Raw genomic sequence first — 25,687 nt, forward strand, 5'->3', positions numbered from 1 at the left:
ACCCCGCTAGGGCGTCTTGTTTAATTAATAAAATATAATTTTAATGTTGAATACCAGAAATGGATTATTGGTGGGATTAGGGTAGGGTGGTCTAAGACTGTGCACTTAAGGTTTGAGGTGTGATAAATTAAAAGTTAACGGTAATAAATGAAAGCAGTATTAGTTATTTTCTTCCAGAATAACAAGACAACATAATTTTAAACTCTATTTGTTAATGAGATCTATCTATCTTGATATAATTGAGCATAATTTAAAAATAAGAAACGCGCATTCTTACACTACCCGCCGTGTAAGATTGCGCAGCTAGATGTGTAAGACTGCGCAGATGGCGTAAGAATGCGCGAAACCCCAGGAGGCTATAATTATTTAAATATTTATAGTAAAGGCGGCAGCACCCGTGTGCGCTTTGAATTGTCCATTGCACCGTTCATTACAAGCAGTGCACGCGACTCGGTCCTCAGTAATTGCTGAATAACCAATTGGTTCTTTATGGATCTCGCCACATACAAGGAATGTATAATTTTTTTTGTTAAATAAACTTTGGTGTTGTTTAATAGTTATTTTGGTCATTTTTTGTTCGGTTTAGCAATATACATTAGTATTTGAAATTAGTTCAAGCTCTAAGAACAAATTAAATTATTTTCTATGAAAATATTATATATTATATTTTATTTCAGTATATATATATTTTATTTCAGTTTTCAGTTCAAGCTGTTTAATTTCAGCCGTGAAACAGACTCGGGCATACCTAAGTTCTTTTGCAACAGATCTTTTACTCTCGCCATTCGCAATACGTTTACGTGTGGCTTCTATAATTTATGAGGACAAGTGAAACGGTTTGAGGTTTTTTTCCCTCCGCGGTGTCATACTGAAAAAAGGAATACGATTAATTATTCACGTAATGCCCTAAAAGGATGTGTAAGACTGCGCGCGCATTTTTACATGGTCGCCCCCTGCGCATTCTTACACATTCTTCCATTTTTACTAAAGCATACTGGCAAATCCATCTATGCAAAATGATGCGAAAAAGCGACATCCTTTCAAACACATCGCTGTATAAGCAACGCAAATTCAAGGTCTCATCTTTTAATTTACTCTAGTCTACTTAGTGACTTCAAGTTTAAATTGAAGAAAGAATAGATCAAAGTGTGATAATAACTTCAAACTCATCTAGTGTCGTATTTTCACAGTAAAATAAATATATTCCGGGATCAATAACAGGTGCCATTACACTTTAAAACAACATTGAAGTTAGCCACGAACTTCATTTTACATTAAAGTTATGACGTATGCGCATTCTTATCGACCGCGCAGTCTTAAACCACCCTACCCTAACTGGCTTTGCTAAAGATGCTACAATTATTAATATTTGCGTCTCAAACTGTCAATATGGCATCCCATCTTAATTTTAAACACATGCATTGCTAAAGTTCAAGCATAACTGCTAATACCTTTCCCCGACTTGTATTTTTTGTCCCCCACGCGCGAGGGGCGCCATTTTGTGTTATTTATAGCGATGCGCGTGCGTTTCTTTCAGTTGCGTTCAATTAGTTTGATTTGTGGGAAATCGATTTCATAGAATGCCTGACTGAAAACGGTTTCCGGTGATTTTGGGATAAAAATAAAATAGGTCACGGATAAATAGCTTAGTCATTAATGAAAATGGTTACCCATATTTCTAAGTAAATATCGAATCCTATTGTGCTCGGAATGGACGAAATGGATTGAAATACAAGTTTCAGGAACTAAAGAGAGCAGGAAATGTGAGTGCATAATATGTATAGCGAGAACCTATTATGTTTGTTCCATAGCGAAAATGAGGGATTGCTCTTAAACTAAATTTAATATATGAATAAATATATTATCAAAATATTCTTAGGTAAAAGCATAATCTTCTAAATTATTAATAAATCATATCTGGTAAATTAATAAATCTGTTGTGCTTGTATATCTCTACATGTTTTATTGATCACAACTATGACTGATCGATTGTAAATTGAATACACGTATGAGTAACAGTTTTTGAATTTACCGTTTGAAACGTATTGTTCTCTACTTTAATACCATATGTAAGTATGCATTGCAGCATCTTATATTACTAGAATATTGAATGACTTATACTATGTACAGTCACCTGCAATATTATGTTACACAAAGAAGGCCGCAAACATATCTGACACGACCTTATTTGTAGAGCCATAAGAGCGTGTCACATATTTTTTCGGCTTTCGAAGAGTAACATTTATTGCAGGTGACTGTACTATGTGTATTGTGCACTTAGTACATATGTTACTCTTCTATGTATACCTACGATTAACTACGTGCTAATACGATTTTTGTTATTATGTAAATGCTACCACCTACTATGTTTACTCTGTGTTTTTATTTTTCACAATCCGGGAGGTTGATGACATTCGTTAGTTCGATATGTATTTTTAGATTTGCGTACTAACGTGCTACGTATAATTGATAAAAATACTAGTACTTTGTAATCCACATTCATGCAATAAATAAAATAAATGATTTCCTAGATATGCGTTTGCGTCAATGAATGATATATTATGATATTGAACAAAGGATTTGTAATGATTTACAGTGCGTTTGTTGTACTGGTTGTACTACTTGTACTCATAGGTCAGGTAGGATAAACGTTAAATAAAACGGTATAGGGCTTAAGGTTAAAACAAACAGGATTTTTTTACCTTCGTTTTAATCGAGTTCAAGAAAAGAATCAGTTTCTCAATTCGGATGATACTTCTGGGTTAAATTTTAAATGTGCCTCCTGATCATGTTATATTTGTAGGTATGAAATCTTCTCGTTTGATATCTTTCAATGGTCCGGTTTGATTAAATTTATCGCCCTACTTTAATGAAATTATACAGATTATACTCTAAATCATCAATGTTTTTAGGAATTCTAAAATGTTTACCATTAAGGCTGTATTACTTTGGAAAATCTACCCGTACCATGAGTCACTGACAGTGTCAAAACTGACATACGCTAACGTCTACGTAATTTACTTTCTTTACATCTAGCTCGCACTAATATGCGAGTACGAGCGAGATGCATAGAAAGTAAGTTACGTTGTCGATAGCGTTTATGTCAGTGCCAAACTGGTGGTAGGTAGCCACTAGCCACACTGATAGGTGCGAAATTTGTGAAATAATGGCCATCAGTCAGTTTAATTTTGTATATATTTATTTATCGTTTCTTATCTTAGAGTGAGAAATTGGTGTTTATACAGGAAACATCGCTTTTTAAACGTCATACACTGAAACGGAGTGACGTGTGACATGCGATACCTACCCACCTCGGTACCCTCTTCTAAACTACGTCTACCGAGACATAATGAACCCTATGGTAATAACATAAGGTTCAAATTATAAATGGCGATAAATCGACTGTAAAATTGAGTAGAGTATCATTTTAGAATCGTCATCGATACTCGACGCCCTTTTCACGTGCGTTTTTTAATTGCGTTATATTTCAAAGAGTTTCGTATGCTTAAAATTTTACTACCTATATTATAGGTAGATAATAAATGACACTTTCGAAGTTTAAAGTTCTTTGGAAGCTAAATCGTGCGAGAGGGACATCGCTATATACGTGCATGGCATGGTATTGTCTTGCTCACATACCGGAGCGGCGTGCACATTTGTATCAGATTGATATCCGCGTTATTAGACAGGTTTTGATGAGGTATTAATAAACGTCCAAAGAACAGATGGTAATATTGCAATAATAGCATTTATATCATGTACTGTATTTTTTCATCTTTATATTTGCATGAAATCAATGAATTCTGACGCTAAACATACATCATAAACGTATGTCACAAAAATACGACATGTTACGACATTTCATCATACTTCAAAGGACGATACTTCTATGCGACGAATAGATGAAAGAAGCCATATTTTTAATAACAGTCTACTTTCAGAATATAAAATATTATTAAAGACGACACCGACGTCCGTTTCCTCTTTTGAAAATATAGAAGATGCCTCAAGATGCAAGTTTCTCAGTTAATCAAGCCAGAAGTTAAGGTTAAAGTCAAAACCTTCAATGTAAAATTCTCTACGGAAAGAGAAAATTCGTGTAATATAAGAGAACCAATACATTCTATGACTTATCTTTCCGCAAAGACCGGGGTGAAAAGGGATGGCTGGGGTGAATAGGGACAAAACTTAAAATGTGATTTACCTGACAATTTCTTAATAACTACCCACACAAATAGTATCATACAAAATCTACTATTATTTTCTATCGAATGGTACAATTTGTGTGGGTTATTTTTAATAAATTGTCAGGTAAATTACTTTTTAATTTTGTCCCTATTCACGCCAGCCAACCCTATTGACCCTGGTTGACAGTACTTAGGTAGAGTTTGAGTTACTTATTGGACTATAATTACTAATCATAAAAGACACAAACGCTATCGAAATAGTAACTTACTTTCTATGCATCTCTCTCGTACTCGAATATTAGTGCGAGCGAGATATAGAGAAAGTAAATTACGTAGACGTTAGCATATATGTCGGTTTTGACACTGTCAGTGACTCATGGTACGGGTACTCATCGTGCTTTTTGTGTGTCACCAAAATAATTCTCAAGTCTTAAGATCGCATAGCATTCCTTGTTCCAAAATGGCAGGTAATGTCGGCTGTACACACTCGTTGAGAGCACGAGAGCACCGCTCCAATCCAATCGAAAAAGCGCGAGATGAGACAAGGAAGAGCGAGACGAGAAGAGAGCAGCAAGTACACACTCGTTCTCGGCCTGTCTTGGGGTCTCTTAACGAGTGTGTACACCCCGCATAAGATTGTAAGCTCGCGGGCCGACAATGTCGCCAAATTGAAATGTGATACATGGCTTCCGTCGTAGTCGTAGTTTGTAACGGTTTGTAGTTATGTCAAATATGCATGTCTACTTTCAAAATGTGGCCAGAAAACGTTACGAGTCCCTAAGATTTCTTACTGTTTTGATACCTACATTATAACATTGTTATTGGTAATTTCATGTGATTTGTTTCTTTAAATATCTATATTATTTTCTAACTTAAACTTTTAAGTAAGTAGGTACGGCAGTTTATTTAGTTTTACCATAACCCCGCTAGGGCGTCTTGTTTAATTAATAAAATATAATTTTAATGTTGAATACCAGAAATGGATTATTGGTGGGATTAGGGTAGGGTGGTCTAAGACTGTGCACTTAAGGTTTGAGGTGTGATAAATTAAAAGTTAACGGTAATAAATGAAAGCAGTATTAGTTATTTTCTTCCAGAATAACAAGACAACATAATTTTAAACTCTATTTGTTAATGAGATCTATCTATCTTGATATAATTGAGCATAATTTAAAAATAAGAAACGCGCATTCTTACACTACCCGCCGTGTAAGATTGCGCAGCTAGATGTGTAAGACTGCGCAGATGGCGTAAGAATGCGCGAAACCCCAGGAGGCTATAATTATTTAAATATTTATAGTAAAGGCGGCAGCACCCGTGTGCGCTTTGAATTGTCCATTGCACCGTTCATTACAAGCAGTGCACGCGACTCGGTCCTCAGTAATTGCTGAATAACCAATTGGTTCTTTATGGATCTCGCCACATACAAGGAATGTATAATTTTTTTTGTTAAATAAACTTTGGTGTTGTTTAATAGTTATTTTGGTCATTTTTTGTTCGGTTTAGCAATATACATTAGTATTTGAAATTAGTTCAAGCTCTAAGAACAAATTAAATTATTTTCTATGAAAATATTATATATTATATTTTATTTCAGTATATATATATTTTATTTCAGTTTTCAGTTCAAGCTGTTTAATTTCAGCCGTGAAACAGACTCGGGCATACCTAAGTTCTTTTGCAACAGATCTTTTACTCTCGCCATTCGCAATACGTTTACGTGTGGCTTCTATAATTTATGAGGACAAGTGAAACGGTTTGAGGTTTTTTTCCCTCCGCGGTGTCATACTGAAAAAAGGAATACGATTAATTATTCACGTAATGCCCTAAAAGGATGTGTAAGACTGCGCGCGCATTTTTACATGGTCGCCCCCTGCGCATTCTTACACATTCTTCCATTTTTACTAAAGCATACTGGCAAATCCATCTATGCAAAATGATGCGAAAAAGCGACATCCTTTCAAACACATCGCTGTATAAGCAACGCAAATTCAAGGTCTCATCTTTTAATTTACTCTAGTCTACTTAGTGACTTCAAGTTTAAATTGAAGAAAGAATAGATCAAAGTGTGATAATAACTTCAAACTCATCTAGTGTCGTATTTTCACAGTAAAATAAATATATTCCGGGATCAATAACAGGTGCCATTACACTTTAAAACAACATTGAAGTTAGCCACGAACTTCATTTTACATTAAAGTTATGACGTATGCGCATTCTTATCGACCGCGCAGTCTTAAACCACCCTACCCTAACTGGCTTTGCTAAAGATGCTACAATTATTAATATTTGCGTCTCAAACTGTCAATATGGCATCCCATCTTAATTTTAAACACATGCATTGCTAAAGTTCAAGCATAACTGCTAATACCTTTCCCCGACTTGTATTTTTTGTCCCCCACGCGCGAGGGGCGCCATTTTGTGTTATTTATAGCGATGCGCGTGCGTTTCTTTCAGTTGCGTTCAATTAGTTTGATTTGTGGGAAATCGATTTCATAGAATGCCTGACTGAAAACGGTTTCCGGTGATTTTGGGATAAAAATAAAATAGGTCACGGATAAAGTTATAGAAAAACTAGTTATAGAAAAATTTCTGCTAACTTGGCCTAAGTGATTAGGTTAAGTAATAGGATTTTATTTAAAAGACTTAATTCCCCAGAGATCATCGTAATTAGGTACTTATTCATTTGTAAATAAATAAGTGTGTACCTATCTTCAAAAATCTTCATGCCAAATTTTCAATAGTTATTGCTCTTAAAATTAGGTAAGTTGTTGCTTACAACAGGCTTAGTTATCACAATTGGATCGTCATCATCGTACTCTGGCACAGAGCTCGGAGCCTGATCATAATTTTAATCCCCGGCCATATTCGGCGGTTTCGCCTAGTCCAGACGTGCGGCGCGGCGTGTCACATAATAAGTGAGCTCACTTCCTTTGCGCTAGAGAATATTTCGTCGTATTTACGTATCTCGAATTGAAGGTTACGTTTTCGGGAATTAAATAGTAATTTTTTATACAGTCCTTTATTTTACTTGCTTTGCAGCCCTTGAAGAATCTGCAACTCTTAATTAAATCAATTAAACTTATCATGTCTTTTCCGCGCATTAAAATGGACGTTTTATCTTCCACTTGTAATAATGTGGCTACCTATATATTTACCTATTGAAAATGCTACATCTTTCTAGAATTCTCAGTTTACAATTGAATATTTTTTTATTTCGGATGTTACATTTCATCCGAAGGTATAAATTATGACGAAAAACTGTCCAACGGCATCGGGGGCATGGTAGTGCCCCCGCCAAGATGAGCAAAGCGCAGCGCAAGGGCACTACCTACCTTCCTGGAAGCGCTTTGTCGTTTTTTTGAACCCTCATAATTTTGGATTATACCAGATAAACAAAATTCTCGGGATATGATGTCATTAGTAGACCTATTAAGTATAAAAATTTTCAATTACATTGCTATTATACTTCAGATTTTATTAATATCTAAAAAAAACCCGATTTCGTCACTCACTCACTCACTGATGATCATCAAAACCTTTAGTTTCCTGAAATCCTACGAAGCTGAAATTTGGTATGTAAGATGGTCTTAGTACACAAACAACAGAAAAATTCAAAATTGTGTATAGGGAATTAATAACCGCTTAACCAATTTAGTTGAAATTTGCTATGTAGATAATTTTTAATTTTAAAACTGACACGGGACTTAATCGCGTAAAAACTTACGCAGTAAGAATATGTTGATACAATTCCTCGCCAGTCTGCCTGTGACGACGATCGTAACGTCACGTTCGAAACGTCAGGCCATCAATAAGCGAAACGGCCAAGCAACATAATTTGACTAAGGTGTAGAGTTTGTGAAGTTAGGGCTTGTAGAGTTAGAAGCTTGGCTCTACAAGAGATCTGATAACTTTTTGACAGTGTGAGCCTTACGGTTTCGTCTTGACACAATTACATGACACATTAGATGAAAATGTTTTTGGTGGGATATTATTTACAGAAAACGTTATATTTAGGAAACATCATCCTAATGCGTCGCATATCACAATCCTAGACACAATAAAATACTTCAGACATTTTGAATAATAATATGCATTTGTTAATCAAACGTGTAAATATTTTTAATAATATGGCGTAATACGAATTACGATGATAGGTTTTAAACAGTTAACAAATAAATATTTGAGACCCTATTTTGTGATGATACGAGTAAGTGATTTATATGCGACAGTACAAGTCGCAATAGTTTTAGGATCAGGTACTGACGGCCTATGTGCCCAAATATATCGTAGCACAATGTACCTATCACATTTTTGTTACCTAGGGATGTTTCGATATATTTGCCTGTCACTATCTATATGATGCTGACTGTACAAATGCCTTAAATAAAACGTTTCTTTTTTTTTTCACTACAAAGTACGCAGCAATGCGTACCTACATAGCGTTCAAGAGATTGGGCCTTTACGATATTTTTTTATGAAGGTATTAGCCATATCTTGTAAAATCTGTTTACTGCTCTTAATACTTTAGTCAATTAAAACAGTTGGATTTGACTTGATTCGTATTTAAATGTTATGTGCGCTATGAATGTGTGAAAGCTTAGGTACACCGTACACCCCGTACACCCAGCTGCAAAAGTGCATAAAGTGTCAATTACTACTACGTACAGTTAAGGCGGCAAAATTTATAAATTCTTAAGCACGTTCTGCTGTCATCTGCAGAACTAGAACTTGCTTGCTATACTTTACTAGCACACTACTTCCGGCCAAGAGATCCGTCGTACATTGAACTTTTAGGTAAAAAATTTGTCTTTTGGTAGGTAGTATTACCGCGCATTTTTTTGAGGAAAACACTATACCATACCAACACACCTCTGCGTGAAAAGGGATAGCTGGCCTTATTTATCCATCTAGAACTACTTGGCCTTCATTATTTATTTCTCGGCCTTAATAAGTAATAAATAATAATGTATTTTATTTATATTTAAACATTTCTGTGACTGAACCTGTCATACAAATATGTATTCATATCCCTAAATTTGATATGGTTTGACGCAATTGATACTGTGACTGTGTGACGTAAGAAAAACTAATGGTTGTACTGGGTACTACGTAAATGTACCTACTGTAATATTATATAAAAAAACATGTGATAGACGGCTTTTTAAATCAGGCCGCGCGAATAATGCTTCCTGGCAAAGATCCAAGCAATCAAAAAGCCATACGTGAAAAACAATTTGAAAAAGAACGCGTTCCAGTTAGGTATTTGGGCAACCCGTAACATTTTGGATTTTAGGATTACGATTTATTTAATGGCTATTCTTTTCTTTTTTGCATAATAGTGGTAAACTAAAATACCTACATTCCATGTAATTGTAAGTGAGCATTGTAGTTTACTATAGAGGTGTCACATGCGTATCGCTGACTATACCTACAGCGTCTGTTTTGACCCACACTTTTACCAACGTTAAATGACCCGTGTAAACAATAAGCAACTGAAATGTTAGGACCTTTTGTTTCCTTCGCTAATTGTTACACGGACTATACCATACAATCTGGCTCCATTAAAGGGAGCTTATGGGACTTATGGGATTTTGGAACAATGGGACCTTCAGTTCATCTAATCTTTTGTGTTGGTGGTCTCACAGTGCTTATTATAATGAGATTCTTGAAAGTATTCATTTGAGTATCGTGAAATTGGAGTAAGTGTATGTAAATCTTAAACCTTCCTCTTGTGATCTTGGTTTGTACAATGAATAATGTTTAATTTGATTAACATAGCTAACACTATCCTAATGGAAACTAAGAATAATGGCGTTATTCACTAACGCGCTGCAAGCCTCAATTAGCAGTTTGTCTTTATCTATAATTTTGACATATGCACTTGTTAAAATAACTAAATGAGGTTACTAGCCTTTAGCCTTAGTTTTATGATTTTTATGAATAAGGTCGGTTATCCATACAAGCGTAGTTACGCTCTCATTTTAAAACGACTAGCTAGATTGCTCTGAAACTTTGTACTTACAATAGGATAAGGTATATCTAGTCCTGTAATTAGTTAATGTGGCTTCAGATACCATAGTTAAAAAAATACAGTGCATTTAAGTTTTTCCAAAGAGGATATAATAGGATAGAGCGGTACTGTCATAGTAAATTTTGTAACCACAGTAAATTCACTGCCATCTATCGACACACATTAAAACTAAAATATAAGAGTTATAAAATACGATAAAATGTATTTAAATATGGATAAATGATTTTTTTTTTATTTGCATACATTATTTTTATGATTTTGACCCATGTTCTTTCACTGATATGCGTTAAAATTGTTAAATAACAAACGAAACCGTCAACGCCCTCTATACGTCAAGGCCAAAGGTAGTGGCGCCATCTGATCGAGAATCAAATTTTCGTGATTTTCGAGGCACGTTTTTTCCTTAGACTGTATCCATCTATTACGGAGTTATATTTATCTTTGGTTTTTCATACAAATCTAGTTTTTGCACTATTTCGTTTGTTTTATAAACTGGAGCTAAATACGCCAATACTTAATGCGGTGCGCTAATACTTATACCTCATGTCATTGTATGTGCAAAGTTTCATTGCAATCCAACACGTAGTTTTAAAATGACAACGAACCTCCGTTTGTATGGGAAGGTGAAATTCGGCCGAGCTTGCTGGGGACTCTTAAATCTCTCTCTCTCTCGTATTCTTTTTAAAACAATGTCCATATAGGTACTACCTACCTATTTTATGTAGGTAGAAGAAGCATAAAGAGTGACATGCTATTCTAAAAAATTGGCCAAGTGCGAGTCGGAAACGCGCAGGAAGGGTTCCGTAACTACCATACCATTACGTAAAAAACGGCAAAAAATCACTTTTGTTGTATGGGAGGACCACAATTTTTTTTCTAGTATTTGTTGTTATGGTGGCAACAGAAATACATCATCTGTGAAAATTTCAATTGTCTAGTTATCACGGTTTTTAATATACTGCCTGGTGACAGACAGACGGACAGCGGAGTCTTAGTAATAGGGTCCCGTTTTTACCCTTTGTGTACGGAACCCTAAAAACATTACCTACCCATGGCTAAGATTTTTAATGGGATTAAAAACTAGCAGATTAAGTTCTAATGTATTTTCTTTTGAATCCTTTAGTATTAAGGTACCTATATCTTCCACTCCGCTCGTTTTTAGGGTTCCGTACCTCGAAAGGAAAAAACGGAACCCTTATAGGATCACTTTGTTGTCCGTCCGTCCGTCTGTCTGTCTGTCAAGACCCTTTTTCTCAGGAACGAGTGGAGGTATCAAGCTGGAATTTATATCAAATACTCAGGTCTACTGTCCCTTGGAGCTATGAAAAAATCAAACTTCTAAGCCAACGCAATCAAAAGATACAACCGTTTATGCCGCAAATTTTCGACACTCGCAAGGGAATCAAAACCTACAAGGTACTTCCCGTGAACTCAGTCTTGAAATTTGGTACGAAGCAACGTCTTATAGCACAGATAAAGGAAAAATTGCGAAAACCGTAAATTTTTAGTTACATCATATAATAAAATTATTTTTAATAATTTTAAACTTACTACCCCTTTCCTCATGAATGCGTAGAGGTATTGAATTGAAATGCATGTCAAAAAAGTAAGGAACCCTCGGTGCGCGAGTCCGACTCGCACTTGGCCGGTTTTTTACATTATATGTAAGTATTATATTATAAATGAATTCCCAAAACATGATACAAATTTATACATTTATTTTTTATTTCTTAATTTATTATTTATTTATTCATTTTAAATATCGACATTGAACATTTAGCAATTATTATTACGTGCCAGTGTTGTTTTCATGGAAAAGTTTTACGAGGAAAATGCCGCTATACACATTAAACAACCGTATAATTATTGATACCATACTTATATTATCATATTATAGTTGGTCAAGCAAATCTTGTCAGTAAATATGAACAAAGAAAACGATAGTCATCCTTTTCTTTTGGGTGCTAGTACTAGTGTAAGACAAAGATAGTATGATTCTCTCTGTCTATGTTTGAAATGAGAACGTCCCTTGACAAAGTATATATCTATATTAGTTATCCATAATGGCCAGTCTGCATTTGGAGAAATCTTATATTTGTTAAACGAAATGTAAAGGGGCCCACTGACTATCAGTCCGCCGGACGATATCGGCCTGTCAGTTTTTCGGAACTGTCATATTTTTGTTCTAACTGACAGGCCGCTATCGTCCGGCGGACTTATAGTCAGTGGGCCCCTTTAGTATGCAACAACATGGTGTAAAAACCTTATATTCTCACGCACATGTCTCTATTGTTTCCAAAAACACAGAACACACTGATTGACTTTTGAGGCAAACTTTTTTTTTGTATTTTTGGGCCCAGGGGTGCCTACATCTGCTCGACACATGCAGCCACTAAATCGACCTTTAAGGAGTTTGCAAAAGAAAATAAGGATGTCCAATCTGATATCGATATTTTTGGTCGATAAGTGCTGCATCACTGCCACTATACGCCGCATTGTAGACTGGTATTACGTTCTTGTTAATATATGATATATTAAGGTTAGCTAGAGTTCATTACAGAAATGCTTAGGTGTCATTTTCTACTTATACTTATGTTTTTTCTGCCTTGGCGTTGACGTTTAGCGAATTGCTTTACAAAGCGACACCACTTTTCTCGAATTTCCTCTCCTTGTGCATATCGCTGCAATCACATTTTTCCACTGACTCCGGTCCTGAGCAGCTTGGGTAACCTCCTCCCACTCTATCCCTAATACTCTTGCTGAACGTCGCCAAGTAAATTTAGGACGACCATGTTTCCATTTGCCGGATTAAAAAGACTGACAGCTTCCTCGCTCAACGCATCAGTCTACCATGCTGCAGCGGCCATATTTCATTTATTTTGTTATAATTAAGTTTTCTTAATTGATTTCATAACTATATTTTATATTGTATCCTGTGACCTAAATAGGTGTGATGGTCGCGCACTATGCGATTTAAGAGGAATTTCCTCCCGTTACAAAAAAGTTACTCAATTCGTTTAGTTACCTAAATTTCAACAATTTGAGATTTTTGTAAAATAATAAATATACCTGCTATTGTTGTCCAACATATAACAAGTAAAACTGTTTTTTTTTTATAATATTAGTATGCATCGATATCGATATTGCAATTTTGTGGCGTTCGCCCACTGCCCTACAGGAGCCATAATTCACAGGCCACAAATCTCGCTGCCCGTTAAAGTTTCAACCGCGTCCACTTTCAAAACAAGGCACAAACATTTTGTCGAAACATTTACAATATATCCTTGCATATAAAAGGTAAAATATATGTTTTATATTTTATAAATAAGAGTTCAATGAGTTTTGAAAAACTTGTTCTGACATTTTTTGAAATCAGAAATAACAAATAAATAACATGTGTTAACTCACTGACTTCATCGATATCGACCGCGTACATAAACAAATATTAAAAAAATGTCCCACTGCTGTGCTGAACCCTTGTATCCTATCAGGTAAATTGAAAATCTCTATCAATGGAATTTCGTGACAGAAGCGTTTTGTTTAACATCAATCTTTGTCTCATCTTGCTTCTCACCGGTAAACAATTATTGTTACCAAGTCTACCTACAATATTTAAGGTCTCAAATTTTGCAAGTGACATATTTCTAGCTCACTTATTACTAACCATTCTAACTAAACGGTTGTAAAATATCTTTAGGCCAATTAAGTTGCAACAAGAGACTTTGGACGTGCCGCACATGGGCGACGTGCATCACGGTACGTTTCGTTTAATGTCGCCAAAAATTAAGACCTTAAAGTTTATTGCTTTAAACACAATCACCTCGAAGGTTTTAAACAAGGACGTATAGATATATATAGAAAGACTAATGTTACTTACATACATAAGTAGATAAGTAGACATCTACCTTAAAATGAACAGTAGATAGAATAAATACGTTATTACTCTACATATTTTACGTACGTACAGTAGAGTCCGGTTACTACGACTTCGCATATAATAACCAACCGGTTATAGCGACCTAAGTATAGCCACATGTTTGGTTCTAGCAACCGTTTATTACGACTCCGCTTATAACGACCGACCGCTTTCAACGACGGAAATTTACACAAAATCCGTCTGTCAAGTCCGGTTACAACGACGAGCGACGTAGTTTTTACAAATAAATTGTTGGTAAGAAGCTTACTCCGTCCCGCGCACCCGACTCATCTCCCTTTGCCTATACGCAGCTAGATGAAATAGTCATGTGACTTTTCGTAATCTTGCAAGCTAAATAAAACCCACTTCCCATTATTTAATTAAGCTTAAGCTTCACCATAATTGTGTAAGCTGAGTGACAATGCAATATTTTGGACTGTCACCCACTTCTGATGATGGACACAGAAGGTGGCCATAGGAACTGTGATAAAACAACGCAACCTAATTGCGTTTGGGTTTGTTAGAATGGCCTCAATGAGTATAAGTTGCGCGTTGAAACAAAAGTACAAAGTATAAAGGCTTGTATTAAAAGTGAAAATGTTGGCAAAAAACTTATTTATTCTTTGATTGCCGATGTAGTAAAAAGTCATAATTCTTGGGGATCTAATAGATGACAATCGTATGTCATCTATTAGATCCCCAAGAATTATGACTTTTTATTTTACGGTATTCAAGTAATTTGCGGGTGATGAGGAGTACGCGTATCCTGTTTATATTTGCTCATTTTCAATTAATTGACTCAGATATTACAAATTTGTGAATCATTTAGATTTGTCAGTATACGAGGATAACTGAATTATTGTGTTCGCAACCAATCATTACATAATAGTACATAATTTATCGAATAAATATGTATGTCCGAAAATGTCCTTAAACACATATGCATCCTTGTTTGCAACTCAACTAAAACCAACCGGAATGAAATGCATACGAATATAGAACTGCACGCACCTGAATGCAATAAATTTTCTTGCATATTATTTTAACCCGCAACCCGAGTTAAACTCATTACTCGTCTTTGCTACCTGGTTAAAGTGGCAAGCAAAAATAACACTATTTACTTTGAGATAAATTATAGATTCAAACGTGACCACGTTTTTGCCGGCAGTTAAATGACAACTTTTTTTCGGGTTCCGTACCCAAAGGGTAAAAACGGGACCCTATTTCTAAGACTCCGCCATCTGTCTGTCCGTCTGTCACCAGGCTGTATCTCATGAACCGTGATAGCTAGACAGTTAATTTTTTTACAGATGATGTATTTCTGTTGCCGTTATAACAACAAATACTAAAAACAGAATAAAATAAATATTTAAGTAGGGCTCGCGGGCTCCCATACAACAAACGTGATTTTTTTGCCGTTTTTTGCGCAATGGCATGGAACCCTTCGTGCGCGAGTCCGATTCGCACTTGGCCTGTTTTAATTATTTATTGTTGCAAGCATCTCAATCTCTATTTGTTGCCCAATCAAACTGAAAAGTTGATATTATTATTTGGACATATTGACGATATTTTAGTACAAAAAGTTTCATCTTTAATGTAAAAAGTATGTACTTTTCTTGTTCATGTATGGGCTAGGAATTTATTTTCAGTGCCATTTGTGCCTTGTCACAGTGACAATATAGTATGAGGTCCCTAGCGACTTTCATATTGATTGTCACGGTGAAATTCTTTGACAAGGTACGAAATGGTGAGGAAAATAAATTCTTTGACTGTACCTAGCTGATAATATTAGGTACCTATGTATCTATACTATACCGAATAATATTTTCTTAACCTATCATTTGTCTTCAGACGAAACAAACTCCGTGAGTGAAGCCTCATCAAACGAGAACATCCGCCTGGCGTGTGGGCCGAAGCCTCGAGGTCAGGTACAGACCATCAGGTGGTACAAAGACGGGCAACCACTAGAGCTTCACGGACGATTTATGCAACAGAGGCAGTGGTAAGTACTCATTTATCCAGGGAACAATTAATTTAATTATCATCAGACGTTAGGTACATGTAGGATGTTGAATTTGTATGCTTATGTATATATCTAATATCTGACTTTATGCGACTTTCTTTTCTTTTTGTCCTCAACACTAGTTAAACTCCGGCAAGGTGTCTTCTATCATTTTACGACCTGTTTTAGTTAAAACTTAAAATGCATCATGTTATTGAATCAAACCTTTCGTTCTTCGTTTTGTAAGCAACCAGAAAACCTAGTAGAAATATTTGAAACGTTTGTATGTAAAATCGCCGAAGTATGACAATATTTAAAACAGACTTAACCAACATTGACGTAGTCCAAAGAATAAATTGCCTGAGCAGATCATACATCACGCAGTTCTATTCGAGGCATCGCATAACATGGCTGGAGTTGGAGCAACAACAACCATCGCTCATGCGAATATACTGGATTATGAAGCTATTCATTATGCGATTGGAAATGTTTAGACAACAGTATTGAGTTGGGGATCATACTCGTAGCTTGTGCTAAAATTGAACTACATTCTTAGCATGACCGACATATTTCAGGTTTTTAGTCCAAAAAAAAACCCCCATTGTCATTTACAAGCAAATAATTGTAAAGGTTACGTCATTAATATGTATACGTTTTTTTTTTCCAGGTTAAGAATAAAATCATTCAGAGCAAAAGACGCTGGTTTATATTCTTGCATCGACGAAGCTAATGACTCGAAGCAATATAATGTTACCATCAAGCTCAAAGCCGATGTCTATGATATAGAAGGTAACTAAAATAACTATTATAAATATTATAATAGTATTTTGAGCAACTGGAATATAATAGGGTTCTTAATATTTAAGGACCGAAGTAGGCCCGTGATTCTTAAGATCTAGCTATGTACCGTTGCATACAAAAAAAAATCATCTCTCCTATTCGGAAAGTTCACCTTTCATAGGCGGATAGCCGGGTGGAAAATTGCATTGCCACCCTAGGGTGAAAAATTGCATTTCCCACCCTAGGGTGAAAAGTTTTTTTTTTTAATTTGTACTTTGAGCAACGGCTAACAGCCATATATGCCATATTATTCAGTTAAAAGCTCACATATTAGCTTCCGCATTTTCAGACCAAGTATTATCGAATTTAAATGTCAATTGTATTGCATTGTTAAAAAAAACACTACTTTTATTTAATATTTAAATGTATGAAATAGACATAAATATTTGTTAATAAATCAATATAAATGACGATGAATGTTTAAAATATCTCGGGTGATATGATTGAACTTTCCACCCTTGGTTAACAATCTACTTGAAGGCGGGATTCCACCAGTGTGATTATGATTGGTCGACTGCAAAAACGTACGGCTGCGGTACGGAGGCCTAAATGGCAAAAAAATTACTACAATTAAATAATGATAATACGCTACGTGCATTTATTTATTACAATTTTGGGGAAATGTGCCTTAAATTTATTTTAATTTGAAGAGTTAATTAATATTGAAAATAAAAACTAGGTAAACTTGTTTGAACATATTGCCTATATTCATAAGAAGATGACTGCTAAGCAGTTGTTTTATGATCCCATAGACTAATAGACGTCAGCGCCACCACTCAAATGACTTACTTAGATATCACTGTCAGTCTTTTAATTGACAGATTGAAGTGCTGGAGTAGAAAAATACTGTTATAACTTCTGATCCCTTAGAATGACTTAGGATGTCGCGAGGGACTCCATTTTGTTAAGCACCACTTGTTGTCATGCTAGGGGGTCTGTGGATATTTAACAAAAGTCTTATCTATAATAATCTACATAAATATAATATATGTACCTTGTTATTTTTAGCTTAACCGAATATATGGGTTTTCAACTAGCGAGTGAAAGTGCTTGCAGTCCCAACCTCGATTTTCCAGAGTGCATTTAGTTATTATTACATTTTATTGACATCTTAACGAGCGTCCAGATGCGTAAACATTGCCCAGCATGCATTCCGACCAGTGCGAAGATGCATCTAGAACGTTTTTAATAATGTGTTTAGTTAAGAGTGAATCTGCACTCTCTTGAAAGAATATTTCATATCGAGAACTAATACTTATCTCCATTAGTTAAAACACGATATGAGAATAATAAATTTTAATGCTGTTATACTGGTTCAAGTACCGTGACGTGAATATACCTATATATAATAAGCGCTCGGTAATCAGGCACCGGATTCTTTCCCCCTTTGCCGGATTGATGGATTTGTATGGGAAATAAAAGTTTTATATAGAAAATAAATTCTACGTAATATAATTCAAAGATTTCCACTATAAAAGACTATATGTATTAGCGAAATCACACGAACAATGCAACCGCTCTGTAATCCGGCGTTCGGCTGTGTAAACTGCCGGATTGAAGAGCGGGCCATCTAGACCCTGACTGCCGGATTACTGGGCGTGCCGTATTGACGAATGCTGGATTACCAAGCGCCTGCTGTAGTATATTTTCTATTATCATGTTTCAGAATTTCAAGGTGATGCTGCGAAAATCGTAGACCAAAATCAGGCAGCGGCACTTGTAGAGAACAACACGATTGAAGAATCTGCTACGAATAAAAAGACGGTTAAAAGAAATGTAACAAAAGTCAGTGACAATAATAACGATTCTGACGATGAAAAGAAAGAAGACGATCATGCATTTGCTGGCCACATAGATGATACAAAAAATAAATTTGCACCAAAATTTAAGCACCCATCTAAATTATATAATATGGATATGAAACCTGCGGGAAGCTCTATTCAGTTAAAATGTGCTGCTGATGGTAAGAAATTATGATACACATTTTTTTGTTGAATAAAATTGTTTTTTACCTCTGGCCGCCCATACTTCACAACTCGCCAAAACAAATGCAATTTTGATTTGTCAAAATAAAGATTAAAAATAGAATCCTGGAACGGGAGACCTTATAGTCCTCTGGGCGGTTAGAGGTTATGATTAACAATTTTCTTGTTGCATAAATTGATTTCATAAAATTGTAGGTGTAATGTGTAGTGCGATCTGATGCTAATAACAGCTATTCCAATACTTCCAATATTAAAGGCACATAAAAAAAATCGGAATAATTTCGGATACGGGTCCGAGTCTATTCATTTAAAAGCCGATGTTTTCTTTATGTTCAAGACAAAATTAAAAAAAAGAAACATATTTAGCCAGACCCATTCTCAAAACAACCAAGTTTTTTTCCGAGATGCCAGTGTGCCTCTAATAATGCGTTTATAAGTAAGTTACGAAGGTTTGTACCTAAGCGTCGATAACTTAGTAGGTTAGAGCGATCCGACCGGAGTTCGGAAAAATAGCAAGTTCAAATTTTGCTACGAGCAAAACTTAAATTTTAAATTTTTTTCTAATAAAAAAATATATTTTCCTACCAGACGTCTGTCTCTGCTTAGTACAAAAATTAAAAGTGACCCATCTGAATCTGAATTTACCGAATTAAACTTAAGGACGGCCCTGAAATGCGGAATATTATGCATGTGTGTGTGTGTGTGTGTGTGTACAGATAAGAGTACAATTGTTCATTGCAGGAAATCCCATGCCTAACATAACTTGGTTTAAAAACAACGGCTCTATAGAAAGGTCTTATTTCCGACCAAAATTCGGCAAATGGTGGATGTCCCTTGAAGAATTATCTAAAACGGACAACGGCAACTACACGTGCCTCATATGCAATGAGCTAGGCTGCATCAGTCATACAGTTAATCTTCAAGTACAAGGTGAGTTTGGTATTAAACACGTATAGTCAGGTAATTTATTGTAAATATAAGTACACCTGCATTTTTTTTACAGGAATGCATATCAAATAAGTTTTCTCTTCACACTAGTATGTACTCTTATACAGAATTTTTCAGAATTCAGTTCCCTTTTTCACCTCAACGGCATAACGTAAGCAATAAGTTAAATGTAACATATTTTACACACTTGAAACCTACACGTTATAGTGATCCTGTCCATTTACTATATTTTATACCTATAGTAAACAACAGTATTGCATAAATACATTATAATATATTGTTAAATCCGTAGAGCGATATCCATCGAAGCCTTATATAAAAGAAGGACACCCAGGAAACATAACTGCTGTGGTGAACGATACCGTAACACTGGCTTGCCCGCCAATATCAGACTTGGAACCATTCTTGTACTGGCTAAAGGCATATGATAATTTTACCGTTGTAGACGGTGAAGTTGGACCAAACGAGCAAACTATACCAAACGGATATGAAATTCAGGTCTTTCTTACGATCGATTCTGGTGGTGGTTGATAGTTGTCGGTTACGGTTATTTAAAATTTGCAAAGGAAATAGCTTCACTTTTATCTAATGAAAGGCACATAACAGTTTATTTACGGTTCATCGTCAATTTAATTAATCAAGGAGTTGAAGGTTTCATGTACACTATTTATATAATCAAATAATAATGGTAGCGGGAAAATACGTACCTTAATTGGAATTATCACATCGATCGATTCACTGTCATACTAAATTCTCATCTGGTGATTGGTTTCCTGTGGTTACCATAGAGAAATAAGTGCGCAGTCCATAACTGGCTACTTATTATAAATAGGTTTTCATTTATGTATGGTGTGTGTACTCGCAGCTTACTTATTTCTCTATACCGGTACTCATACTTTATATCTATAAATTTTTATATACATACTAAACATAAATATAACTGGTGGCGGTTTAAATTGGTGTCCTATCATAAAATCGTAGAACCTAGGTCGTAAATTGTGTATTTTATAAAAATAGCTTTACAGACATCTTATTTGATTTGGAAAATAATTAAAGGTTATTTATCTTACTCGGAATAACGAGCTCTTCCAATAAATAATGGGTAACTCAAGCTTTTAATGAATTTTTAAACTTTGAGTGAAGGTAAAAGCATAATAGTAGTACAACAAATATAAACAACTTTCAGACAACTTTTTTTCCCGTATTAGAATAGACGAAGCTCGTGATTTTGAAAATAAATAACAGTTTTTTCCCGAGTAAAATAATAAGGTGTGTCCAATTTTCTTGTAATTTTCTTCTATCGTAATATTATACGGGGTGGCTAAAAAATAAGTGCATTCCCGTTGCTAGGGAGGTTTTGGGATTATATTGAGCAACTTTTACTATGGGACCAACCACTAAAACGCGAAAAAAAAATTTACCCCCCATAGAAAATGGACCAGTCAAAATGTATGAACCAGACAATTTTTTTTTTGCGATTTCGGAGTTGGTCCCATAGTAAAAGTTGCTCAGTATAATCCCAAAACCTCCCTGGCAACGGGAATGCACTTATTTTTTAGCCACCGTGTATACTTACTTATTTGTGTGTTATGCTTTAGAAATTTATCTTAACACAGGGTCACACTGAATACTTAATAAAAAAAATAGCGTTTTCGACTCAAATGGTAATAAAAAATATATATATAAGTACATACTTGATTTATAAAAAAAATCATTTTGCAAGGTCAGACGACCCAACTGCCTACTATGTTAAAGTAAGCTCTATAGAAATAATCCGATTTTCATTCAATTTTGTAACTGTATTTTCTTGTATAACCGTCGTAATTGTATAATATACTAGGTTATATTAGTAGAGATGAAAACGCATTCTTTATAAGTGGTTTCATGTAACTCAGGTATTTTTTATACACATATATATATCATAAAACTTTATTATTTTAGAGCGTCTGTTCTCGAAACCAGTCTTGACGCAAGGCCCCACTAATCAAACTGTGCTGATCGGGGATACAGCTAAGTTTAGTTGTGATTATCTGTCCGATTTCGTTCATGTGGTTTTTTGGCTGTTCTATAAAGACAAAAATGAGTTCAAGAATACTACCGATTTCCATGACTCATTTGCCATTAAGGTGAGGGCCTCTTTGACTAAAGCATGCATGAGAATGGGCCATTTAGTTGTCGCATGTTAGTTCTGAACTCTGTATAGATTAACTGCATGTTCTTGTTCTGCATCAATACTTAAAACGAAAGTGGGCGACCGCGAGAAACCGCCATTCTATACAAACGGAGTCCCCATTATTCTCTCTGGATATTAACATTATAGAAAATATTTTTACACAATTCGATTTACATTAACAACAGCCTTTGTTTCATTTACTTCCATTTTTAAGTATTATAATATGGAACTAATGGAACAGGAGCTTTATAAAATTGTATGGAATTAGTTGTTCACTCCTAGATCTAGAAAAATCAAACTAATCAAGCTATGGATGATATGTTACATCAAATTATGGAAAAAATGTTTTCCATAACGTCAATATTACTCAGAGAGGGAAATGCGGACTACGTTTGTATGGAAAAACGGGCGTCCTTTATAATAAATTCAACAGTCTTATCGAACTGAGGATTCTGAATTGTACTAATACTCTTATTATTAGTTAAGTAATATACTTTATCGTATTCAGTTATTTTTCTTAAATGAAATTTTAAGGGCTTCAGACACCTTACTTAATTCAGTAAATGACGACAGGGGGACGTCAGAGGGCCTAACACGGAAGTTCGCAAATTGCGGGCATCTTTCTCTTTTACTCCAATTAAGGCATAATTAGAGTGACAGAGAAAGATGCCCGCAATTTGCGAACTTCGGGGTTCGCGGTAGACCCCCAGGGACGCAGCAGGGAGATAAAGATATCTCTACCGTGTCTAACGCATAGCTGCGGCCAGGTCGTCAGTTACTGAATTAAGTAAGATGTGTGAAGCATATTAGACTGTAAAATTTTATTAGTAATTGTATTGTGTGTGAAGCGCTTTAGATAGTTAAGTGTTGGCTTTCAATCGAAAATAAAGCTTAGTTTTATAGATAAACGTTATCCTCAATTATACCAACATATTTTACGTATTTTTATTGCAAATTACGCAATTAGCGACACTTGAATTTTTTCGATAGACTTTTTAGGAATGGTGCCAATTGTTTGCAAAATATTTCAGAGTGATGATCCGGAAGACAAAGCTGAAATGCTGACCATAGCTAACGTCACCCAAGAGGACCAGGGTTGGTATATTTGCGTCGCCAAGAATACTCTGGGACAAGCTACAGCTAAAGGATATCTAACAGTTTTGGAATGTAAGTTAAAAAGTTATATGTACCTAATGTAGGTATAAATAATAAGGCTCAACAAAGATTTTTTTAGAGCGCAATGTTCTGTCTATCTGATCTGATATAATTTTTCTGTCAGTTATTTAAAATTTGTATAGTATATACATATATACGGAATGTACCACCGCGTCGCGTGAGCTTAAAAAAATAACTTAATATCAGAAATGGGAGAATGTATATTTAGTTGATTCTCAACTTATCTTTATTTGTGTAGCAATGCCAGTTCCCGTGGTACCAGAACATGCTGGCAAGCACACTCTTCTCGTTAACATCCTGACAGCTGTGCTCGGCGCTATGTTCTTTGTCGCTGCCATAATAGTCGTAATGATATTTAAGAAGCTTAAACAAGAAAAGATCAAGAAGCAGCTAGCCATGGAAACTGCGAGGGCAGTCATAGTGACGCATTGGACAAAGAAGGTTACAGTAGAGAAACCTCAGATAGATGGATCACCGAGTAGCGCTGAAGAAGCTTTGGTAAGTTTAGACAAGACTTTTAGAGCTATGATTATGTAAAATTATTTATCATCATATGATTTTTCCGAGATCACGATCAAGGTATATAAATTGAATTACATTTGTGTTTCCAGTTGATGCCTGTAGTGAAAATCGAGAAACAGAAACTGCAACAGGTGCAAAGTAACACAAGTGAGTCTATGGTAATGTCAGAGTACGAGTTGCCGGTAGATATTGACTGGGAGGTCCCCAGGGAAACACTCTCGTTGGGCAAGATACTTGGAGAAGGTGAATTCGGAAAGGTGGTAAAGGCAGAATGTGTTGGTATTTTGAAACCAGGTGTACATTCGGTGGTAGCTGTTAAAATGTTAAAAGGTACTTTGATTCTTTAGAATAGAAATGTAACGAATTATATTTAGTTAATTTTAATAAACATAGGCGTAATGTAAGTTTAATTTTGTTATAGAGGGTCATACTGATGCAGAAATGATGGCTTTAGTGTCCGAGATGGAGATGATGAAAATGATAGGAAAGCATGTAAATATTATCAATCTGCTGGGCTGTTGCACTCAAGAAGGCCCACTGTACGTCATTGTAGAGTTCGCGCCCAATGGCAACTTAAGGGAATTCTTGAGGAATCACAGACCCGGAAACAGGTATGTGTTAATGACAAGAGGCAGATATATATTAAGGCAAATAATTATTTTCAAAAAACCAGGCTTAATTCCAAGTCTTCATCTTATCTTAACATCCGTATTACAGGTACGAATCACCAACAGAAGATCTAAAAGATAAGAAAACTTTAACTCAGAAGGACTTGGTATCATTTTCATATCAAGTTGCAAGGGGAATGGAATATTTAGCCTCAAGAAGAGTAAGTAATATTCAAATTAATATCCTTGAAATCGTCACATAACTAATTACATACTTCTCTCACAGTTATTTTTTTACGTTTTAGTGCATACATCGAGATTTAGCCGCACGCAACGTTCTCGTATCCGATGACTGCGTGCTTAAGATCGCCGATTTCGGGCTCGCAAAAGACGTCCAAAGCAACGATTATTACAGAAAAAAGACTGAAGGCAGGTTGCCTGTGCGGTGGATGGCCCCGGAGTCCCTTTACCACAAGGTGTTTACTACGCAAACTGACGTGTAAGTCCAGCTTAATTATTCAATAGCTAAAAGAAAAATGTGTGTGTGTATGTGGTGTTTAATTCTTGACATGCATTCGAATTTTAGCCACTTGTTAAGATTTATATACGTAATTGTCTTTACATTATTGTTATGCAGGTGGTCATTTGGCGTGCTCTTATGGGAGATCATGACTCTCGGCGGCACGCCGTACCCCACGGTCGCAGGTCAATACATGTACCAGCACCTGAGCGCTGGACATCGCATGGAAAAGCCACCATGCTGTAGTCTTGAAATGTAAGTCAGATAAAATATTTATTGTAGGTCTTTACTATGAAATGTTTTTTGCTGAGATAAGCAAACTTTTGTATTGAAAAATTGTTCAATGATAAGGGTAAGACCATCTAGCAATAGTATTTCCTATTGAATCGATAAAACTTCGATAAAGCGGTACCAATGAGAAAAAATACTTTCTAAAAATACTTTTTAAACAAAAAAAGACTAGGGGGAATTTGGAATGGTAGCAGGATAACATTGGTATAGTTTCTAAAACCGTGTATATATGAATGCTGTTCGTTATTGGTGTTCACGTTCAGTAATACTTAGATAGGTTTTTGAACATTAAAAACTCAACAATAACTCTCGTATGAACCTTCCTTAAAATAAAGGAGAAAAAATGATTTATGAATATGTATAGTATAAATTATCTCAGATGATTTTTTCGGGCTCGGGCCCTAATCTGTTAAACAAAAGCCTTTGTTTCTTTTAAGAGCGGTCTTTAGCACGCGCCAAAGCAACCATGTCGTTTAAAAAGCAGC

The 25,687-nt window shown here is 35.4% G+C and overlaps 1 protein-coding gene across 2 annotated transcripts in view; it reads left to right on the forward strand.

Annotated features, from left to right (window-relative positions):
- Positions 1-25,687, forward strand: part of LOC134745698 (fibroblast growth factor receptor homolog 1-like) — a 92,302-nt gene that overhangs the window by 60,353 nt on the left and 6,262 nt on the right. Inside the window, exons 3-14 of one of the 2 annotated variants that reach the window (XM_063679816.1) lie at positions 15,989-16,139; positions 16,807-16,928; positions 18,646-18,942; positions 19,706-19,894; positions 20,205-20,410; positions 23,117-23,252; positions 23,500-23,759; positions 23,873-24,113; positions 24,205-24,394; positions 24,501-24,612; positions 24,697-24,890; positions 25,029-25,166. In XM_063679816.1, coding sequence (XP_063535886.1) covers positions 15,989-16,139; positions 16,807-16,928; positions 18,646-18,942; positions 19,706-19,894; positions 20,205-20,410; positions 23,117-23,252; positions 23,500-23,759; positions 23,873-24,113; positions 24,205-24,394; positions 24,501-24,612; positions 24,697-24,890; positions 25,029-25,166 — 2,236 coding nt within the window. Of the gene's footprint in view, positions 1-15,988; positions 16,140-16,806; positions 16,929-18,645; positions 18,943-19,705; positions 19,895-20,204; positions 20,411-21,853; positions 22,039-23,116; positions 23,253-23,499; positions 23,760-23,872; positions 24,114-24,204; positions 24,395-24,500; positions 24,613-24,696; positions 24,891-25,028; positions 25,167-25,687 lie in introns of both variants that reach the window. The other variant, XM_063679817.1, reaches the window with a different exon arrangement.

Source organism: Cydia strobilella, chromosome 1 (genome assembly GCF_947568885.1).
Source record: "Cydia strobilella chromosome 1, ilCydStro3.1, whole genome shotgun sequence".
Taxonomy (NCBI): domain Eukaryota; kingdom Metazoa; phylum Arthropoda; class Insecta; order Lepidoptera; family Tortricidae; genus Cydia; species Cydia strobilella.